Genomic DNA, 17992 nt, shown 5'->3' with positions numbered 1-17992 from the left:
ATTTACACAATGGAGTACTACTCAGCTATTAAAAAGAATGAATTTATGAAATTCCTAGGCAAATGGATGGATCTGGAAGATATCATCCTGAGTGAGGTAACCCAATCACAAAAGAACATACATGATATGCACTTCCTGATAAGTGGATATTAGCCCAGAAGCACGGACTACCCAAGAAACAATTCGTAAAACACATGAAACTCAAGAGGGAAGACCAAAGTATGGATACTTTGATCCTTCTTAGAAGGGGGAACAAAACATCCACGGAAAGAGTTACAGAGACAAAGTACGAAGCAGAGACTGAAGGATTGACCAGCCAGAGACTGCCCCACCTGGAGATCCATCCCATAAACAACCATCAAAAGCAGACATTATTAGTAATGCCAACAAGAGCTTGCTGACAGGAACCTGATATAGCTATCTCCTGAGAGGCTCTGCCTGTGCCTGACATATACAATAGTGGATGCTCACAGCCATCCATTGAACTGAGCACAGGGCCCCCAATGGAGGAGCTAGAGAAAGGACTCAAGGAGCTGAAGGGGTTTTACAGACCCATAGGAGGAACAACAATATGAGCTGTGGTTCTTTAGACCACTCTAGAGTTGGTCGATGTCATTAATCTAGAGCATTGAGATGAGCACGTGGTACCCAACAGATGCTCTGTGACTGTTGGCTGGCTTCTCATTCACATCCTTTACTCCTCTTATTGCCAAGACACCTTTAGTGTGATGCCGGGTCTGTGTGGGTCTCTGTGTTCTGGGTACTTTGCTTAGCATCTCTCTTCTCACCAGTACTGCTGATTTGCCTGGCGCAATAAGCTCCTGCTGCTGCCTGAATCTTGGTGCTTCTGTTGCCAATGCAACACTCAAAGCCGTCATCGCCATGACTACAGAGGTGCTATGTACAGAGTGTGTACACCTGGTAATGGGGGTGGGAGTGAGGGCTGGAGGTAGGGTTAGGGGTGAGTCCTGCAGTGAGACTGGCTATGAAATAATTTCCTTTTTGAAATTTGACACCAGGTCTCCCCATGTTCTCCAGAGTGACTGTGAAGTTCTGGGGCCATGAGCCCCTCCTCCTGCCTCAGACTCCAGAGTCGTTGAGATCACACACACGAGGCTCTGTGACGGGCTGTATTTGAGTTTTGCTTAAATATACTTTTAAAATTTCTTTAATAAGAATATTGTCTTAGTTAGGGTTTGATTGCTGTGAACAGACACCATGACCAAGGCAACTCTTATAAGGACAACATTTAATTGGGGCTGGCTTATAGGTTCAGAGGTTCAGTCTGTTATCATCAAGGCAGGAGCATGGCAGCATCCATGAAGGCATGGTGCAGAAGGAGCTGAGAATTCTACATATTTATCTGAAGGCTGCTAGCAGAATACTGATCTCCAGGCAGCTAGGATGAGGGTCTTAAAGTCCACACCCACAAGGACACACCTACTCCAACAAGGCCACACCTCCTAATAGTGCCACTCCCTGGGCCATGCATATTCAAACCACCAGTTGATTAGACAGTTGATTAATTATTTTATTTTAGGTAAATTAAGGCTGGTGAAAACATTGATATCTTGATAATTGATATCTTGGCTCAACAGTATTTTACACTGTCTGGTGGCTAAGATAAGAGAGGATATTGAATGCCCTTCTCCCAGTATAAGTAGGACACCATATACTCTGCGCCATCCTATCATAAACAGAGAGAAACAGGGTCAAAGGGCATGATCTATTTGCCATCTAAGTGCAGGCTCAAAGCACATAAGATGGCTGCCGACTTATTTATTGTTATTTTTTATCTCGCATAAAAACTTTCCCCATTCATTTTTACATTTAAGAAGAAATCATTTTGATAAGAAGAGCACTCTTTCTGTATATCCGAGCCAAACTATTCCCAGGAGAATGTTCTTGGGTTGGCCCATAGCTCAGTGCAGAACAATTACCGGGGCATTACCCCAATAACAATCCACACAAGACCTACTAAGAATAAACAAAGCACAATGGAATCACATTATCCTCCCAACCTAGGGACAGCAGGGATATTTCAGTCAGGAAATCTAAACTTTCCCCAATGCATTAAGCCCTAGACTCTTGTCGCCAAATACTTTAGTGACAAGAAAAAGTCAGATTGCTGAGTTCGTGACTGGGCCTGCACCCTGCTGAGAACGGATACCTCATAACTTGGGAGTTGGCCTATGTGTCAACTGTCCTTACTGTGCAATAAATGCTGCTAATTCTTGCTAAGTTCACCTGGAACATTCCAGCTGAGGGCACACTGGGTTTAAAGGTCTTTAAAGCAGGGACCTCTCAGTAAAGACAGAAAGGAGGTCTCATGTGCTCATGAAGAGAACGAGTGCTCTCAGAGCTGTGTTCACCGCAGTGGTGGAGGGCACCAGGCCTCAGGAGCTCACGGTCCTCTGTGGCCCCAGACAGCAGAGTTTCGGGGCAGTAGAAGCAGATTCCCACAGGATCCTTAGGGGTTTTTGTAAACAAACCAGCGAACATCTTTGTGTTAGCTCCCTGTCTGCAAACAGTCAGCATCCTGGTTCCTAATAATTTTAGTAATAAAGTCAGCTATGGGAACCCAGTGCAATGGAGCAGATAAAGGCTATTGAGGTATTGTGGAGTCTAGATCAATCGGATTTGTGAAAAATCACCCAAAAGTCTTTTGATTGGTACAGTCTGAGTCATTTGATTTCCAGAGCTCTGCTTCTGGTTTGGTCATGACTACTGTCTTCACACCAGGGCTTTCTCAGTGCTAGGTTGTTGTAGGACCCTTTCTGTGACTTGGACCAAGATCATGGAGACCACAGTTCTCAAAGAGAACATTAAAAAAAAATTACACACACACACACACACACACAAACACACACTGTAGCTGTCTTCAGACACACCAGAGGAGGGCATCAGATTCCATTACAGATGGTTGTGAGTCACCATGTGGTTGCTGAGAATTGAACTCAGGATCTCTGGAAGAACAGTCAGTGCTCTTAACCTCTGAGCCATCTCTCCAGCCCATAAAAAGAATAATTTAAATACAGAAAAACAGATCAATATTAATGTATATATATGCAGGCATTTAGACATGCATGCCTTTACGTGTGGGTTTTGATGTATATATTTAAATGCAATGTGTGTGTGTGTGTGTGCATCCATATGTATTATCATCCCCAAGTCTCTGCAAGGGATCAGAGCTCAGATCCAAGCAGATGCCCGCACCATCAGAGGACCAAGCACCGTTAGCGAGCTGATGCTGCTCCTGCGTATGACCCACGGCATCCTTCTGTACGGTTCAAGTCATTGGTTGTTTATATATAGCACCTACTACAATGCGAATGCCATGGGTACTGTTGTAGTATTTAGTGGGTAGGAACAGGAAAAACATCTGTGCATGTTTGGCATGGGTGCCATCATTCCTTCCCCCACACATGTTGATCTGCACTTGGATGGATCTACACACACATGGAAACCCTGAGCAGGGCGGGCAGACTGCACAGAGGTCTACATGGGTTAGATGGATCTCCTCTTTCTCCCAGATGTTCCTCCGGATGTATGAGACTAAATTCCTGGTCCAGACGCCATTCAATCTTTTTTTTTCCCTATAAACTCTATTAGGCCTTAACATTCTGCCTAGACTATGAAAAGGTTTACAAAGCTTCCCAAGCCTGTTAGAACAGACTTGGGAATGGCTACTCTAAAGGTCATCTCAGCTAATGTTGCATTTAAAACAAGCTGTGAGGCTTTTTGGTCCTGTTTTGTTTAAGACAAGGTCTGTTATAACCCAGCTGGTCTGTAACTCACCATGGCACCAAGACTGGCCTTGAACCTTTCCTCCAGCTTCTACATGAGATTGTAGGAACTTGGCGCCATGCCTGGCAAAGCTCCATGTTCTGAAATTATAGCCACCCACTTCTGAACTACTGCTCCGTCTATCTGAGGGACAGTGGCAAGAGAGAACGGGGAATGGAGACTGTATTTAGGGAAGTCCAGTGTATACAAGGCAATAAAAGATCAGGAGAGCATATGGGCATGACTGAACACTAGGCAGATGGGCCTCTACCCCTAGGAAGCTTACGGCTCAGTTTAATAAACTATACAGTTCAGTGCTTTATGAGGGGTAGTGACTTTGAAAAACATAATTACATTTAAGCCATGTCTTCATGATTATATTCATTATTACTATTCTGAAGTTCTTTGCATGACAATACTATTTGACTTTATGTACAAATGGCCACCCTGAGGCTATAAAAGTCCTGGGTGGCATCGAAAAGAAAACATAGTGATTCCAGAGAGACGAGCGTTGATGTAGTGTATAAAGGGTTTCCCAAGGCAGCCCCTCCTCAGCCTTTACTGGGATCACTCTAGAAGCTTTGTAAAACCAACCTTGGGACTGTAGCAAAGGGGCCTGATTGACACTTCTAGGCGGACCGTTGTTTGAGTGCGCCACCTACAGGTAATATAGAAAACTACACATTTAAATTAGAAAACTCAAGTCACCCATTCTCAAAAAATACTTAATTTAGAACATAGCCTGGGGGGGCAGAGGGAGGCTCCGCCTTCTCAGAAGAGAAGGGGAGGGGAGATGGGGGCAGGGACTGTGGAAGGGAGAAAGGGAAGGGGCAGCGATTGGGATGTAAGGTGAACAAACAAACAAATAAATAAACTGAAAAACGTATTTACAAAAAGATCTCTTGTTCCTTTGCTGCTCTCAAAGGTTTTACATTCAGGACAGGGGAAGTAATAATTATGAACTTACCTCTGTGCATATGCTTCCAAAATATCTATTAACCAAACTCCTAAATTGAATTTGCCCAAACCAAGCCAACAATAATAACAAGAAAAAAAAACAAAAACGAAAACCCTAAAACACCCCTGCTAAGAAAACCCAAACCCAAACCTTCAGCTCCACCTCTCTCTCCTTTTGTATGCTCAGTGCCTTAGTGCATACATATGCTTTCTACTTTTTAACAATTTACCTGAGAGCAAATTCACTTTACCACATATGGCTAAGCACAGAACACCTCTTTTCTCCAATTTTTTTGGCTGGACTATGTCTATTGCTCTGCCGCCAATAACTCACCGAGGAGGGAGACCATCATAGCATGTACCCAGAGTTCAAGTGATGTACTCTACAAGCTGATTTAAATGAGCTGATTTAGACTCTTGCATAGAACCCTGGCAGTTGAAAAAGCCACCATCAGTAGACCAAGATGATAAAGCTCTCTGCTCAAGAACTGGATGAACACGGCCAGACAGCGTGAGAGCCCTTGGGATGCTCGGCCCTAAGTGGGATCGCTCCAATGCAAACCCTCCCCTCAGGGCTCAGGAAACCCCGTGGAAGAGGAGGCAGAAAGAGCCTAAGATCTAGAGGGGACAGAGGACACCAAGGAGACAGGGCCTACTAAACACATCTGAACACGCAGAGGCAGAGGCCTGCACGGGGCTGCGATGGGGTCCTGGAGGTGAAAGAAGAGGCAGACACGACCCATCCTTAACACAGAAGCGATCTACAGCTGATAACCGCTTCAAATAAAGCATTAGGTTTCTCCAAGGGAGTCTCGCTGGAGAGACAAACTACTCTTTCAGGTTAGGCTGTGCGCCCAGCGGAAGACAGACATGCAAAACGAACTCAATTGCATTTTTGGAAATTCCCGCTTTCATAATGTTGTGTCTTGGCTCCCCCTCCCCCTCCTCTCTCTTCCCTCCCTCCCTCCCTCCCTCCCTCCCTCCCTCCCTCCCTCCCTCCCTCCCTCCCTCCCTCCCTCCCTTCCTCCCTCCTTCCCTCCCTCCCTCCCTCCCTTCCTCCCTTCCTCTTCTTCCCTTCCTTTTTAAATTTGTTTTCCTACAGGTCCTTTGCAAGGCACAGAAAGGGGGGAGGGACCTGAAGAGGAGGGGAGGTGTGTGTGTGTATGTGTGTGGCGGGGGGGGGGGGGGTGGACTTGGAGCAGTAGAGGGAAGGGAAACCACAATACAGATACATTGTATGGAATTTTTTTTTTTTTTTTTTTTTTTTTTCGAGACAGGGTTTCTCTGTGTAGCTCTGGCTGTCCTGGAACTCACTCTGTAGACCAGGCTGGCCTTGAACTCAGAAATCCGCCTGCCTCTGCCTCCCAAGTGCTGGGATTAAGGAAAAATATTTTTAATAATACGGGGAAAAAAAAGTAAAATTCAGTTTTCCTCTAGGCACAATTAGGTGGCAAATGAATCAATATGCTGCCTCCACTAGAGGGCAATATTTCTCTATATTGGAGTCAAATGAACTTGGCCCTAACCACAGAAACTGATTTGAGAATGCAGCTCTCTGGCCCCTATGCCTCTCCCTGCCTGAGGTCTTGCTAAAAGGGACAGCGCTTTAATTTATAATATATTCACACATACAAACGAAGACAATCAGTTTCAAACTAACTTAATTTGGCTCAAGTTACCTGCCTTTGATGATACATCATTTTGGAGTGTCCTGTTAAACGGACGTCATGGACCCAAACCCAAGGAAATCTACTGAGAGTGGGAGGTGCCTCCCTCCAGAGACAAGCAATGTTCAGGTAGCCTGTGGGATGCACACAATCGCATTCTGTGCCGTATGACACATTTCAAACAGCGCCTTGGGTGAGAGCCTGCCTGCCAGGAAAACCCTGACACAGTATCTAAGATTCAGAGCTGCTCTCTCGAAATAGTATGCTAGGCTTTCCCTGGGAACTGTCTAAGGCCTGCCCTGATTAAAGCGAATCTTGCAAAAAAGGGTGCCTCACCTAGTTCTGACAACTTGCATATGGAGGACTCGGGTAGGGTCCCCTAGCAAAGCTGGACAGGACAGCTCCTTTTATAAAGAAAGTACTGGGGCTGGAGAGATGGCTCAGTGGTTAAGAGCACCGACTGCTCTTCCAAAGGTCCTGAGTTTAATTCCAAGCAACCACATGGTGGCTCACAACCATCTGCAGTGTGATCTGATGCCCTCTTCTGGTGTGCCCAAAGACAGCAAAGAAAGTACTCTCCAAAGCGAAGCTCATACTCAACCCTGAATAAAACAATCAGTGAACAGGAGTCTCAAGAATGATGCCAAACCATTCCCCATTCCGGGTCAGAATGACAAGAACGCGACAGAACACCTGCCTTGGGATGGAGAGGTGGCTCAGTGCTTAAGTACATGTGCTGTTCTTTCAGATTCAGCCTTATGCAACACGTAGGAAGCACGCTTAATTCTCTCTAAATATAGGTCATAATGGCCAGAAGAGTTCCCCAGGGTGACTGAATCTGCTCTCTCCACGGCAGGTGTGGAGATGGCTCCCACGTGACTCACCCCAGGGGCCAGGATTCAGGATCAGACTGGGTGCACAGAAGGGCTGAGAGTCTGTTCTAGTCAATCTCACAAGGCAGCCTGTGTTCTGGGTAGCAAATACAAGCAGGAGTAGCACTCATTGGGACCCGCTCTGGCATGGTTTCAAGGTGTCACAAGGGAGGGATGGGAAGGTAACCTGAAAAATGGAGCAGTCGTAGTGATGTCTGGTAGTGTCCAGTCCCAAACTGGTGGGTCACCCAAAACCAGAGGCTCAGGGACCGAGGCTGGGCCCATGATGGCCAATACATGATGGCCAGGGTTTAGCAAAATGTCTTCTTTTTTATTTTAAATTTTTAAGAAATTATGTGTTCGGGCTGGTTATATAACTAAGTGGTAGAGTGCTTACCAAGCATGTGAGAGGCCCCGGGTTTGCTTCCACCCCCTTCCCCTGATTCTACCTCTACTAAATCCCCCTCATGTATACTATAACCTTGGCTCCCACTCTAGTCTCTTGAGTCTGTATCTGACGTCGTTGTGCCCTCTTATGTTGAATAATATTAATATTATTACTTTTTCTTCACGACTTGCCTAGAGACAAAAGTTCTACATTTTTATCTCTATTTTCTTAGTCTCCTTTTTTTTTTTTAAAGAAAATGTTATTAGGGAATACAGAACTCTCTTAAAAATTGTTTGCTAACAGTCAGCTATTGGATGGATCACAGGGCCCCCAATGGAGGAGCTAGAGAAAGTACCCAAGGAGCTAAAGGGAACTGCAACCCTATAAATGTAACAACATTATGAACTAACCAGTACCCTGGAGCTCTTGACTCTAGCTGCATATGTATAGAAAGATGGCCTAGTCGGCCATCACTGGAAAGAGAGGCCCATTGGTCTTGCAAACTTTATATGCCCCAGTACAGGGGAACACCAGGGCCAAAAAGTGGGAGTGGGTGGGTAGGGGAGTGGGGGGGGGAGTGTATTGGGGGCTTTTTGGATAGCATTGGAAATGTAAATGAGGAAAATACCTAATAAAAAATTAATTCTCAAAAAGAATTGTTTGCTAAACTTTCAGAACCCCCGACTTAACCTCATAAAAATGCATGATGTCTATATTGTACAAATGAAGAGGAAATTAGCTTGTCATTCACTGTTAATGAGAGCTTATATGTGTTCCCAATGTTCTCCACATTTCTGGGTATCCCATTAAATATTTTTTTAAAATAAAAATATGATATAAAAAAGCTATCAAAAAAGCTCAAATATTACCACCTGTGTCTTCTAGGAGGAAGAGGGATAGATGGTTAAGTAGTCGCTTTGTAGCTATAATCTCTAGATGTGAATCTCCAGTCTATTTTTAATGCTTTGCGGTGCTGGCATGAGATCTAGTCTCTCTAGGTCTCAGCTCACTTGCAAGAAAGGACAAGAGATGCCCTTATTACTCTGCCTCAAGGGGTTCTGGGAGTACCCTGTGAGGTAATACATTAAGAGTGGCTGGCCTAGGGCAGGCCAATGTCCTACACATATGTCAGTTGCCAGTGTTTGCCTATTCCAACAGCAATGAGAGCGCTGGTTGGAGGGGTACGAACAAATCTTCCCCGAGGTGTCTCACCCCTCTGTCTACAGTAAGTATATCCAGATCTAGGCAGAGGCAGAGACACGCCCCGCCCCGCCCCGCCCTGTGCACCCAGCATGCTTGGCGCTCAGTTTTGACTTTGAGTTTTCTTTATCGTTGCTAATATCGCATCTCGCTGAAGCTTCTTTGCTGCGCTCATATTCTCCACCATTTTGCCAGATGAGCATTTGGACACGAGAATGAGAAAGACCAGGGAGGACAAGAAGGCTGGGACAGACAACATGCTTCCCAACAGGCAATGGCTAATGGCTATCCACTTTGAGTGGTTTAGTCTGCTTCACCAAGTTCCATCTTCCTGATTTAAAATCTGAAAAGGACTCTGAAAGTGTAGTGGGAAATCTGAGAAGGGAAATGACTGTGTGGCAATATGTCGTGTACTTGTTTTCCCATTATACTGTTTTTAATTTGTTTTCCATGGGATATAGGATTACATTTGTCTTCTTTTCGCAAAAGGTGGTAGTACAGCATTTGTTTTGGGGGGGGGCAGGCTGTTTGCTTTTCACTTGTGTCTGCCTCCCTAACAGCCCAGAAACTTAACTACAAATTACTTTGCCAATAGACTAAACTCACGGAGCACGCTTCTTTGACACACACAGAGCAAGTTTCTTCTTCTGTGAGGATCAATGGAGATAAGGCACACGAAGAGCCTGAGTCTTCTGGGGTCTTTCATTCTATGTATATTTGCCTGTTCTGTTTGTGTTAGGATCCTTTATGCTGTCAGGGGGAGCAAATGAGTCAGGCTGATAGATTGTGTTCAACGGTGCATAGTTCGGGTAGAACAAACGGTGGGTGTTTATTCTAAGGAGACCATGCAGAACACGGCCAATGGCCTGGAAAGATCAAAGAAACCTGCAGTATGAACTTAACTGTGCTAGAACTGGCGGGGCAACCCTTGGAAAACACAGTGATACTGCAGTTGTCCCCTTCAGGTCACCTCTGCTTCACCAATGCTCTCATCTTCTTCCTCGACCCAGGAATGCTGCCTGTTAAATGCATCTGGTGGCCACTTTCTGGGGAATCGCCCTCAGGTGACAGGAGCTGAGTAGGACGTTATATCTGCAGGCATCCTGCAGTGGTATGAGGGAATGGGTATCAAGCTCATATCACTGAAGGTGAGAACCGTCCATGAGCGACCATGGGTGATCCAGGGTTCCCTGTGTGGTCACAGTGAGTATATGAGCCAATCCCCCTTTGCTTGTCCTCGTCCCTGATCTGCTTCTCTGCTTCCCTGCTAGGCTTCTCCTTAGAGCATCCTGTGCACAAACCACCTGGACAAGGATCTGTGTCTCAAGCTAAGCCTTCACAAAGCCCTACCTCTGACCTCAGAGCAGATTTGAGATTTCACTGCCATTGGATAGGGAGTGCAAGAGTTGACTCTGCTCTCACAGCAGGGGGTTGATTTAAAGAATGCAGGCTTTCAATTCTAGAGTTCTTAATACAGTTTATGCCCTGGCATTCGCTCAGTCACGATCTTTATTCATATCTCCAGGAGGGAGATCAACAGGAGAAAGATTAAACATTTTAAAAAATTTGTTACCTATCAAAATGTATCCACCAGGGGGAGGAGGGGACAGAAGCTAGGGCATTTGACTGTCCCAGGGGGAAAATTATAATAAAATGAAGGAGTTGGGCTTGAGTTTGGGAGAAGATCATGGATGGATCATTTTATTGCCATTTTTTCATTGCTTTTGTTACTGTGGAAATTTTTATGGCTCTGGCAGTACTCTTCCAGGATTATCTAGGTTGAAGTTCTGAGACACATATGATCCTAAGATGGCACATCACTTATGATGAAGATCAAACAAACCACATTATAGTATGCTTAAAAAAAAAAAAGAACCTAAAAACTACCTATTCACTTGTGGCAGCTTTTGTTTGAGAGAAGAAAGCCTCTGCTAATGCCATAGGCTTGCTGGCCCATTAACTGATCATAGGGAGGGTAGGTTAGGAGAGAGACTGCATCTTGTCTATAGTTGTCTCTCTCGCATTCTACTGTTCATAGAAAACCAAGACGGGGAAAAAAAATAATGTGAGCACACCAAGTCGTCTGTTCATTTTCTGCACTCAAAATCAGCCTCCAGTCACGCTGCAGCCCAAAGGGGCAATCATAGGTCTGATTCTTGTCGTCCCACTGGACAAACCATGTGCCTTTTACAGTCTGCACAGGGTCCCTTGTTTTCAGGAAGAAGGGGGCCTGAGAAGAGACTGGAGGGGACAGAGTGTTTTAGGGCCAGGAGCAAATAGAATTGGAGAGAAAAAGAACTAGGTTGTCTAGGATCTTCCAGGCAAAGATGTCTTGTCTTCTAGGTGACTGGGGGACTTTTCCATAGTAGGCTATGTTTTAGGAAGATAAGCCTGGAGAAAATACAATATGATTTTAAAAGAGGGAAAACAATTAGATTTAGACACAGGAAAAAAAATAGATTTAGACATTGTATTTAAATACAATGCGCAGGTGATATATAATGTAGATGAATTGTTATGGCATTTTTATAATCAAAAAATTCAGTTAAAAGATGAAGTAAGGCAAGCCAGGCCCAGGGTAAGGAGTCTATCAAGGAGGAGAAAGTAGAGAAGGAAGAATCAACATGATTTGGGGGTAATTGGGAATAGAGATAAGATAACCATGTCTAAAATTGTATGGATTTTCAATCTTCATAATTGTCAGTGTATACTTTCATACTTATCTAGGCATGTACATCTAGTCTCTCTATCTTATTTTACTTACATTTTAATAAAATTATACTACTGATACCAAGGATGAGAGATTTATTTGGCATGACCCAAGAGTCTTTTGAGACAGCTGATTCATAAGGCAGCCCTTATGATCTCATGGTTTTATAGCCAGGCTTTCATGTAATAAAGAGGGTATTACTTTACGTCAGGACCAAGCCCTGGAAAGGAAAACATGAGGCTTTCTAAAAGGCAATTTTAAGATACATAAGCACAAGACGTTAAGGCTTAAAGATGAAATGTCAGAAAGCTGTTGTGACTGGGCAGCATGCTGTTCAGGAGCCATATTTTATCGCTCTTAAAGGGACCCACTGCATCATGTTGGCAGAGACAGACCGAGGCAGAAAGGTGGGAGGGGAAGCAGAAGAGAAACAAAATTCATTCATTCCTGGGAGTTCCTGCTCTCCAGAGATTACACTCTCTTTATAAGAGATAAAGCAATCATTAAACAATACGTGTGTCCTCCGGAAGTGCAGAGTCTATTGGCTCTGGCAGGTCAGTTAACGGAGAGTGACAAGACACACAAGAGTTCTGTAGGCAACCTATACACATCAATTTTTGGACCAGTGCAGAAGGGAGCAGAAGGGAAGTTCCTGGGTTAGTGTCGGGTTCCATGGGCGAGGCACGGAGTCATCGTGAGGAATGACCGTGAGTCACTCCAGAGGAAGTGGCTCGTGAACTCTCTCCCCACTTTTCCAAGCCCTGCCCCTCACCTTTGGACCGGTCCTGTTTTCAAGCTGTCAAGCTGTTTGGTGTTTTACTGCTTAAGGAAGAAATGTGAAAGCAGAAGGCAGAGAAACATGGGCTCTGTCTTTGAGTTTCAAAGGTCAAATCATTAGTGGAAAAACACATCTGAATGTGTGGGGGCCAGAGGAAGGGAAGACGAAACCAACACTAGTAGAGATTTTTACTCACGAAGCCAGAGAAAGAATCCATGGACACAGGGGAGGGAGAAGTGTTAGCTGGGATGACTTGAGAGCAGCACATGCATGGGCAAGACACTGTCTTTCATGGCTGAGACCTGGGGAAGTGGGACCTTGACCCTTGGTAGAACCGTGAGAAAAAGTGACTGGGAGAAGGTGCTGTAGGAACGGAGTCTTGGGATAAAGTTTCCTAGATTTTCACTCGAGGTATAGTCGTCACTAGTGAGAATATGATGGTACCTCAGAATGTGTTGGATACAGTCTAGAAAGGGGAAGAGAGGGAATGAAAGGAAGTCATCACTAGAGACAGATGAACTTGCATGAATAGAAAAGAGGAACAAGTAGTAACAGCCGTGGGTGACTTTATAAGGGTACAGGATGCAATGGATATTTTATCAAGTGACAGTTTGGATGGATAGTATCATGGCAGATGGGCCTCTTCCATTACATACTGGGAAGATCCTTTCAAAATCTAGATGAAATCCCCAAGCAACGGGGGCCAAGGTAGAGTCAATCAGAAAGGGGCAGAGATCAAGTTTCTGCCATTTAGGTGGAAGGGCCTTAGAACAAAAGTTCAATGAGAGCAACAGAGAAATAAAACTATTTCCCATTTCCTTGATTTGCAGACACAGATTCACTGTTACTGCGATGGTGGGTGGTACTTTTGAATAGCAAATAGAGATAGGGAAAGAGGGATGGAGCCTAGGCAAGTACTATTTCATGGAAGAGTTTGGAACTGGGCCTGGAAAAACACCACAGCAGCTGGATGGATGTGCATCGGTACTTAGCAGGAAATAAGGTTGGACAGAGGCTGGCAAAAGTTAGGCCAGAGAGTGTGTCATATTCCATGTAGAGGAATTATCAATTTCTTCCAGAAAAGAAATGTGGAGATACTGAGGTGTTTGAAAAGAATGGGCATTCAAATGTATTTTTGACTACTGTTGCTTGAGATGTCTGAGGATGGATTGGAGGAGAACCGAGCAGGAGGTGGGAGGGTCAGTGTGACTGGTGAAGAGGACTGTGAAACCCCGAATCCTCAGTGGTGATGTGATTAGAAAGAAGAGGCTCCCAGGAGAAAGGTGACAGATCTTCACATGTTTACATCTACTATGAGAGGGGAAGGAAGGAGGTTGAGGATGTTTTCAGGTTCCTAGGATTCAGGATTCACAAAGAGAAATGCCTTGATGGAGGTTTTGAGTTCTGTTGCTAAGCATCTTCTTTTGTTTTTAAGCAATGCCCCAGGAGACATGCATGGGTCAGGATCTCTATAAGAATAAGCATTGGCAAGAGGAATGGTTGTGTTCAGAGAAGACAGGAGGCAGAGGGGTAGAGAATGAGACTCTGAAGAGTCTTGGGTAACGTGGTCGCTCAAGAATCAGTACAAACAATGGCTAGTAGACGAGAGGAGAGATGTTAAGAGATGGGCAGCCTGCCTTTCATGCTAGACAGGAAGAAACTGGAAGCAGGTGTTTTGCACTGGGTAGTTAGACCATCGAGCACCAACTAATCAGAAGAACGTGAGAGATGAAGAGGACAGAATGTGTGACCTAAGGGGATGGAAGTTCTTTGATAGAAAAGAAAACTAACTTTTAGGGTGGACAGAGAGCAAATACTCGATGAAGTATGCTCCTAGGTTAGGAGGGACAGGGAGACTTGTGGAGAGAACAGATTCCTCCATTGAGAGGGGAAGGCATTGGGAGTGGGGGATTCAGGGACGGCTGTAATTACAGATCAGGGGATATGGGAGCTGTTTACTATGAATAAGGCTCTAGCCTTTCTTTTTCTAATAGCATTTCCATGTTGGCCTCAAATATGTGTAAGATACCACTTGACTTTTCTCTCTTCTCAAATGTGGACTCCAGTTAAATGAATACATGTATCTTTAACCTTATGTGAAATAGGACTGTTTCCATAGGACATGGTGATAAGTCACTGGAAAGAAAAGTAAAATGAACACATGTGAACCGAAACACAAAGACAACCAAATGTGTTTCCTTTTAGGCTTTGTGTGTTCTCACACCTTTTGTGCAATGCTGGGCACAACATAACTATGTTGAAAATAAAAATAAAATCTGTCATGGGTGGCCAGAAATACAGCTCACTGATAGGTCACTTCTATAACATGCATGGAGCACTACGATCAATTCCACGTACCACCAGAAAATAACAGAATTATATAAGAACACTATGGAAAAAATTAATATTTGGAAGAAAAAAAATACCCAGCCCTTCATTATATACTTTGCATATTCTAGTTTTGTCCCCCATCACAGGACTTGCTTTAAATGGAAGTGCATCTCAGGGGTAAGCTTGTCTGAAAGAGAGGTAAGGGTAACGAAAATATAGATTTTGATATATAAATCTTGTGGTTAAAGGAAGCAGAAAGGAAACTTCAGACGAGTTAATTTATGGCACATGATGTCAAACAGCTTGGGAATCTGAAGGAAACACTTGCATTTATTAGCAACTCTTGTACCGTGTCTGAACATAATTAAATGAGATAGTTCTATATGTCTGGTTAGTGGCTCCTGATAACAAATGGTGGTAGAGACCACCCCATCGATGCAGATGGACTTTGAGTCTACACAAGCTCCACAGAAAAAGATGTCCCTGAAAGTTTTTCCCAAGCACATTGAGACGCATTTGGGTGACAAGAAACCTACTTCCTGGGGCCCGTCTCATGGTGAATGGTTCTGCCCCATGGTCAGTAGGTTCCATTTTCACCCTTTTTAGCTGGAGGAAACTTTTCAGAAACAAAGCAACACACACACACTGTATTTCAATGCGATCTCAGTCAAGGCTCTTACCGCTCCTGGAGTCCTATGGGCTTCATTCTGAAGGGAGAAGGGCAGACAGAGGTGGAGGTGCTGTTTCGAATCTCAGGAGTGCATTGGCCTTGAGGGTCCACAACCACGTTCAGCACCTTTGGAGCCTGATCGGGCTGGACCATGCTGTGGGTCGTCTTGGCCTCCGACTGTGCTTGCTGCCGAGCAATGGGTGATAGGTGGATCTCCTGGTTTTTCTCTTTATCTTGTCTTAAGGAAAGCTGAAGCCTTTCTTTTAACCTGTAAATAATCTACAAAAGACAGACAGACAGACAGAGAGAGAGAGAGAGAGAGAGAGAGAGAGAGAGAGAGAGAGAGAGAGAGAGAGAGAGAGAGAGAGAGATAAGGGCTTCTGTGAGTTTTTTGTGTCCTGGATGACACACAGAATAGGGTCTTCTCTCCCCCACCTTAGAGGACACATCAAAGTGAACCTTAGTGATAAAGTAGTCCCAGCCTCTAATATAAGTTCTTGGGTTTTGTGGCATTGATATAATTTTCCTGCAAAGGATATGCTGGGTACATAAAGCCTTGAAGATATGGGCACAGGGGAAAAATCATTGAATAGCAATGGCTTGTGCTGTAAGATGGAGAATTGACAAATGGGACCTCATGAAACTGCAAAGCTTCTGCAAGGCAAAAGACACCATCAATAAGACAAAAAGACCACCAACAGATTGGGAAAGGATCTTTACCTATCCTAAATCAGATAAGGGACTAATATCCAATATATATAAAGAATTCAAGAAGGTGGACTCCAGAAAATCAAATAACCCCATTAAAAAAATGGGGCTCAGAACTGAACAAAGAATTCTCACCTGAGGAATACCGAATGGCAGAGAAGCACCTGAAAAAATGTTCAACATCCTTAATCATCAGGGAAATGCAAATCAAAACAACCCTGAGATTCCACCTCACACCAGTCAGAATGGCTAAGATCAAAAATTCAGGTGACAGCAGATGCTGGCGAGGATGTAGAGAAAGAGGAACACTCCTCCATTGTTGGTGGGATTGCAAGCTTGTACAACCACTCTGGAAATCAGTCTGGTGGTTCCTCAGAAAATTGGTCATAGTACTACCGGAGGATCCAGCAATACCTCTCCTGGGCATATATCCAGAAGATGTCCCAACTGGTAAGAAGGACACATGTTCCACTATGTTCATAGCAGCCTTATTTATAATAGCCAGAAGCTGGAAAGAACCCAGATGCCCCTCAACAGAGGAATGGATACAGAAAACATGGTACATTTACACAATGGAGTACTACTCAGCTATTAAAAAGAATGAATTTATGAAATTCCTAGCCAAATGGATGGACCTGGAGGGCATCATCTTGAGTGAGGTAACACAATCACAAAGGAACTCACACAATATGTATTCACTGATAAGTGGATATTAGCCCAAAACTTAGGATACCCAAGATATAAGATACAATTTGCTAAACGCATGAAACTCAAGAAGAATGAAGACCAAAGTGTGGACACTGTGCCCCTTCTTACAAGTGGGAACAAAACACCCATGGAAGGAGTTACAGAGACAAAGTTTGGAGCTGTGATGAAAGGATGGACCATCTAGAGACTGCCATATCCAGGGATCCATCCCATAATCAGCTTCCAAATGCTGACACCATTGCATACACTAGCAAGACTTTGCTGAAAGGACCCAGATATAGCTCTCTCTTGTGAAACTATGCCGGGGCCAAACACAGAAGTGGATGCCCACAGTCAGCTATAGGATGGATCACAGGGCTCCCAATGGAGAAGCTAGAGAAAGTACCCAAGGAGCTAAAGGGATCTGCAACCCTATAGGTGGAACAACAATATGAACTAACCAGTACCCCGGAGCTCTTGTCTCTAGCAGCATATGTATGGAAAGATGGCCTAGTCGGCCATCACTGAAAGAGAGGCCCATTGGACTTGCAAACTTTATATGCCCCAATACAGGGGAATGCCAGGGCCAAGAGAATGGGAATGGGTGGGTAGGGAAGTGGGGGGAGGGTATGGGGGACTTTTGGGATAGCATTGGAAATGTAATTGAGGAAAATACGTAATAAAAAAAAAAAGAAAAAAAAAAAAGATCAGCTAGCACAGTCAATCATCACCCAGCAGAGCACTAACTGCTCAGTGCAGGCATAGGCTGGAGGTGGGGATGGTGCAGAGGCCAATGGCCTTTGACTGGTATTTCCAGTTGGGTTGGACATTCATCCTGAAAGTCTGTGCACATGAATGTGTTCCTCAAGAATAGATCCAAAAGGAATTTTAGCAGTCATTCTACAAAGATGCCGGATGACAGTTGGATTATAGGAGTTTCTTGAAAAGGGAGGCCTTTGGAAGGAAGAGCTATAAAACATGGGCCTACGATTCTTACAGAGATAGAGAACTGCATCCATTTATAGCAAGAAAGCAAGACTTGTAAAATATTAATAAAAGAGTAGTTACTCTATTAGCAGTCCACTCTTATCTTGGTAAACAAGTCATTAGTCATACATCAACTTGAGAATCTGTTAAATACTAGGCAAAGCAGCAACGTGGGGCATTCATCAAAGAGAAAGATAAAAGTATCTTTCTGGGTTTTATGGGTTGTTGGTGTTTTGCCTGAATGTGCATCT

The 17992-nt window shown here is 44.3% G+C and overlaps 1 protein-coding gene across 4 annotated transcripts in view; it reads right to left on the bottom strand.

Annotated features, from left to right (window-relative positions):
- Ptprr (protein tyrosine phosphatase receptor type R) overlaps positions 1–17992 on the bottom strand; it is a 250012-nt gene that overhangs the window by 68826 nt on the left and 163194 nt on the right. For all 4 annotated transcript variants that reach the window (XM_021174212.3, XM_021174213.3, XM_029482860.2 and 1 more), the window contains one exon: positions 15370–15638. In XM_021174212.3, coding sequence (XP_021029871.1) covers positions 15370–15638 — 269 coding nt within the window. The remainder of the gene's footprint in view (positions 1–15369; positions 15639–17992) is intronic.

Source organism: Mus caroli, unplaced genomic scaffold (assembly GCF_978045245.1).
Source record: "Mus caroli unplaced genomic scaffold, Mus_caroli_1 scaffold_9, whole genome shotgun sequence".
NCBI lineage: Eukaryota > Metazoa > Chordata > Mammalia > Rodentia > Muridae > Mus > Mus caroli.
The sequence above is the reverse complement of the archived record's forward strand: the minus strand, read 5'-3'. Positions and strand labels throughout refer to the sequence as shown.